Here is a 5,180-nt window from a genome sequence, read left to right as displayed (position 1 = left end):
AAAATGAGGTCACGTGTCACCTCTGACACGCATGTCATAGGTTCGCCGTTACTGCTGTAGAAGGTTGCTAGCCTCTCAGTCAAGGGATTTCAGCTGTCCTCAAGTCGGTGGTTTGGTTGTCCTTGTTGATCTGGCTAGCGGGCGGCATCATTGGCGACTGGCTTCCCGAAGCGTCGAGTTGAAGGGCTGGATTGTGGGTCCATCAGGGCCGCGCTTGATGGTGGTGTCGGTGTCCGGGGAGGAATCAGGTGTGTCCTCTGGGTCTGCTGATATGGATGATGCAGGGGAGGAGGAGAAGGAGGCGGAGATGGAGGGTGGTGTGACATAAGGTTGGACTAGTCAGTCTGGAATCCACACAGGTGAGTCTGCATCCTGTGGAAATATACAAGTGTAGCCTCTCCCAGGCGGGGGGGGCTTACCTAGGGAAATCCTGTTCAGGCACCAGAGAAATACTAAGGACTCCCAGAGGGCAGGTCCAACTCCGGAGGCCAGCAGGCCTTTCAATGGGAAGGCAAGCAAAAGCTCAGCTTGTCCCCCCAGGCCGCGAAGTTTCCCCATCTGTGCCTGGGAGAGTGGTTTTGGAGATTTTTTTCCCTTGCAGACTTTTCTTCCCTTTGTTTCCACCTGTTTCATTTCCGTTGCTTCTCCATCTTCTCTGAGGTCTTGCTGGAATCTGCTGGACTCTGGTCCCCGGGATTCATGGAGGATTTCTCTATGATGACCAAGGCCTCTTTTATGTAGTTCTGCATGGCAGACACGGCGGCACAGATGGCCTGGCTGCCAAACCCGTGGGTCATCAGGCTGAAGTGAGACAGGTGGTTCTGAATGTTCGCCTCTAAGACCGGGGCCGGCCGGTTGTTCCCATTGGGCGTTTGGTCTCGGTGGAGAAGGTCCGTGAATTCTTGACACACTTGCTGCGCGGCCAGCAGCATGTTCTTCCTTGCCGCCATCTCATTCCGTCCTCCGAGGTGAGGTCTAGTTAAGTACTCGGCCACTGCCTTACTAGGAAACTCAGCTTCACAGGCAGACCCAAAGTCCCGAGCCAAGTGAACGGCCTCCCCTTCTACCAAGGACGTGAGGAGGGTGACGCGGGCAGCCTTCTCTCTGCCGGCTGGAAGGTCCAGCCCAGTCTTGTGCAGCTTCTCCCGCAAGGACCGGCCTCCGTTTTTACACTTGGCTCTTCTGAGAACACCTCCCAGGATTGAGGCATTTAAGCACTCAGTCGGGGACAATCGCCTCTGGACTTCGGCTACTGTCACTTTGTATTTGGACGTGGAGCCCAGGAGGGACAGTCTTCCTGTGGCCCTACCTTTTCGAATCACAGTCTGATCATGTAGAAGCAGGTGCTGCTCATCCACGATCTGGGGGAGAAATGACAAAGTTTCCTTTAAGTTCCGGGGTGCCTGGGCTGGGGGCTGGGATAGAGTCCGGGCAGGAGGGGGCAAGACCCTAACCGCACTCACCTGCACCTCGTCCATCTGTTGCCCCATGTCATGAAGGCCCAGGTTCTCCGCCCGCCCCGCTGCGTCCAGGGCGTGCCCATCCCTGTGGGCGCTCAGAGCTCCGCAGTCCAGCCCGGAGAGATGGGGTAGCAGGCAGGCCGGGCGTCCGTGGTGCGAGGGCAAGCCCGCAGCCTCCTGGCTCTGGCGGCCGGGGCAGGCCTGCGGCTGACCCCCGGCGGGCACCGGCTGGTGCAGGGGGTTGATGGCAGCGTTCGCTTCCCCCAGATGCGAGTAGGGGTCCCACCAGCTCCTTCTGACAGGGGAGACTCAAGGCATTCTTGGTCATTGAAATGGGACCTTGGCGAATCCCAGTCTGATCATGCAGAAGCAGGGGCTGCTCATCCACCCTCTGCACCTCGTCCATGGGTTGCCCCATGTCATGAAGGCCCAGGTTCTCCGCCCGCCCCGCTGCGTCCAGGGCGTGCCCATCCCTGTGGGCGCTCAGAGCTCCGCAGTCCAGCCCGGAGAGATGGGGTAGCAGGCAGGCCGGGCGTCCGTGGTGCGAGGGCAAGCCCGCAGCCTCCTGGCTCTGGCGGCCGGGGCAGGCCTGCGGCTGACCCCCGGCGGGCACCGGCTGGTGCAGGGGGTTGATGGCAGCGTTCGCTTCCCCCAGATGCGAGTAGGGGTCTGCCCACTGGGAATAAGTCAGCGGCTGGTAGGAAGGTGGAAAGGAGGGTGGTGGCTGGTATTGGGCGACTCCGGTATGAGAGAGGGGCGGCGCGGGGCTATAGAGATGTTGCCCGGTCGAGGAGAGGTGAGGGGGAGGCGGGTTCCCATTGCTGCTCCCATCCTGGCGATCCTGGGGCGGGGAACCTCCAGGCTCTCTGCCGCCGGAGGCTCTCTCTGAGCTCCAGGCCCCGGAGGAAGGCCGCACGCCGCGCACTTTGTGCAGGGCGCTCTCACTCACCCGCTCACACATGTTCACTTCGCCTGTTCTGTCGCCAGATGTTGGGGTCCAGCCCCAGCAGGTCCAGGGGTTCCCAAAGGTGTGGACGGAATCCACGAAGAAGGAATGACAGGGAGACAGCTTTCAGTTGATCAGCAGCCTAGCCAGGTTCTCCAGCCAGGATCTGTGTTTATTCTCCTGTTACATCTGTATTTATACCACTTGATGTTAATCCTATCCATTCTATTCCAAAGGTTAGGGTGTTTGTTAATCTAGTTCTGTTGAGTTTAATCCTATCCATTCTATTCCAAAGGTTTGAGCGTTTTAATCTAGTTCTGTTGAGTTTAATCCTGTCTAGGTTAATCTCTGTGTTCCATTATAAGGCCTGGCTTAGAGTTTTATTAAATACATTAAACCTGGTCGCAGGAACCTACCTTAGTTTTTCTGTCCCCCCAGTACTGTGAGCCTGTATAATGGAGGAGGGCCTGGGAATTTGTTAAACATTAATCTGTTCTCTTAGAGGATACAGAAGATTATAAACATATAAATCAATATTTTTTCTTTTATTTTAGGACAGTAAAAACCAGACCTGCAAAAATATTGTTGCATATATAATATTTGTGTGAATGACAAATGAAGGTAGTTGTTTACTAGCTCATATATGTTTTTTAAAAATGACTTGGGGAAATCACCCAAACATCTTAATACCAAGGATAACTATTTCTCTTAAGTAATGAAAAGAAATCCTTTAAAAAATAATAAATCTTATAAGTGATATATTTTCCTATTTCAAGTTGACTACTAAAAAGAGCCAAATATATAGCTCACCCCAGTGATGTACAACTCACTTTGTCTTCACCTTTTTTTTCTTTCAAACAACTTTTAATTTATGCTAATTTGCATTTTATGTATTTGTATAAGCTGCTCTATATGCTTCTGGTACAAGGTAATGTATAAATATATAAATAATGATGACTAGGAGCAAAACAGCAGTGTCTTTTACTCAAGAGTGTAGATTTATCTTAATTCTGTAGAATTTAATGGTGCAAACAGTAAAGAGTCAGTTAGTGGTTCTTAGAATTAGAGCATTAATCCTGACTTAGACAGCTGGTCTGACCTTAGGTGGAACAGGCATTCTCCAGTAGCCGGAAGAAAAAGGTAAAAACACTGCAGATTATTTTTACCTCTACATTGTCTACATCTTGGATTTTAGTGAACATGACTGTTCACTGTCAGAGTGGTTTATTTTTGCTTTATTCATAATAGTCAATGCTTTGCATGCTGCTGCCATTTAGTGGAAGTCACTAAATATCTACTGACTGATTATATATTAGAACTTATTGTTAACTGATCATTGAATTCCAAAATATATGTGTCATAGCTATAGTTAGGTTAAATGGAGTGAAAACTCCTTAAAAATTCAAGGACTTATTCTAGATTTTATTCTTTTCCTATGCTATCTTTTAAGTTGGTTTTTGGTGCCAAATAAATTATCAGGTAATACTTTTAATGACATTACATCTGCAAGAATATTAATTTGCAGTTAGTCAACGAGTGTAAATCCCAACTTTGCTTTTTATCAGTATCGCCTAATCTCTCTGAGCTTTAGTTTCCTCAGCCATAAAATGGGCAAGGTAATTGTTTCTTTCCAGGACTGTTTGAGGATTAAGGAGCATAATGTATATAAAGCTGGGGTACTTCCAGAACAAATTAGCTTCTTTCATCTTCCTGTTGAATAAATAAGTGAAGAAATAAATTGGATTCCATATTTAAGGATGAATTAAGAAAAATTAAAATTATTAAAAATAAAGGGAAGTCAAATTTATTAAGAAACGTAATAAGACTAAGTAAGAAATACAATCTTAAGACTTACGTGAAAAGTTCATGCTTTTGCCATTACACTACACTATCTGCCTATGGAGGCATTTACCTGTAAATGTATACAGCATATAGAAAAAACAGATGGGTCCGCTTTGATCAGGTGATGGGAGCTACATTGCCAGGAAGCTCGTGACTAAATGTTGAGCTTAATTGCAGTAGTTCTGACAAACTAAGGTTTTCTGGTATAATTTCTGTGACATACCTTCATTAGTTCATCTTCAGTCTATTCTTGTTTTAATTATTACTTTAAATGTGTTTATCATACATTGCTTTCAGTCTTTTAAAATATTGATGAAATAAATTGTTAGCATTTCTTCAAAGAGGTTTGGGCATGAATGAGGGAGGTGGGGGGTAATGAGGGGTTAAGGACACATATGTAATACCTTAATAAAGCAAAAAATTAAAAAATAAATTGATAGGAAAACTGATCAAATAAATGCAATTTCAATAAAAATTTAATTTTGTGTGCCACATGAGCACTGGGACTAACAGGAGTTCAGTACCTGGGTTCTGTATTGGCAGGAATCCTTCAATTATGGAAGTAACTGCACTGTTTTCAATAGATGTTTTAAGAGTTAGCTAGACAGAACATCCTGGAAAACTTCAGAGTCAGATCGCTGACAGAAACTCCCCTTCCTTAACTATGTTAAGCTAATTAAACAGTAAATATAAAAGAAACTAATGTTGGCTTTTGATGAACTGTCAGTGGAGCAGCTTCTATGGGCAGGGGCTTTTGATGATCTTTTTTCATTGGATGTGGTTTATTTTATTTTTTATTGTTTAAAGTATTACATGTCTCCTTTTCTCCCCATTGACCCTCCCTGCCCACTCTCAACACCCAGGACAAGCCTCCACTGCCCCAGTGTTCATGTCCATTGCTTATGTTAATATGCGTGCATACAAGTCCTTTG

The 5,180-nt window shown here is 46.8% G+C and overlaps 2 protein-coding genes across 2 annotated transcripts in view; one reads left to right on the top strand and one right to left on the bottom strand.

Annotated features, from left to right (window-relative positions):
• The window catches only part of CTNNA3 (catenin alpha 3), a gene marked incomplete at its 3' end in the record, with an annotated part of 1,162,049 nt that overhangs the window by 190,634 nt on the left and 966,235 nt on the right, over positions 1-5,180 (top strand). The window lies entirely within an intron of this gene.
• On the bottom strand, positions 630-2,421 carry LOC102759574 (transcription factor AP-2 gamma). The gene is made up of 2 exons (XM_006760995.1): positions 1,710-2,421; positions 630-1,309 (listed from the first exon to the last, which is right to left on the bottom strand). Exons 1-2 carry the CDS (start codon positions 2,419-2,421, stop codon positions 630-632), a joined length of 1,392 nt encoding a protein of 463 aa, XP_006761058.1.

Source organism: Myotis davidii, unplaced genomic scaffold (genome assembly GCF_000327345.1).
Source record: "Myotis davidii unplaced genomic scaffold, ASM32734v1 scaffold134, whole genome shotgun sequence".
Classification (NCBI taxonomy): Eukaryota; Metazoa; Chordata; class Mammalia; order Chiroptera; family Vespertilionidae; genus Myotis; species Myotis davidii.
This window is presented reverse-complemented; position numbering and strand designations above follow the sequence as displayed.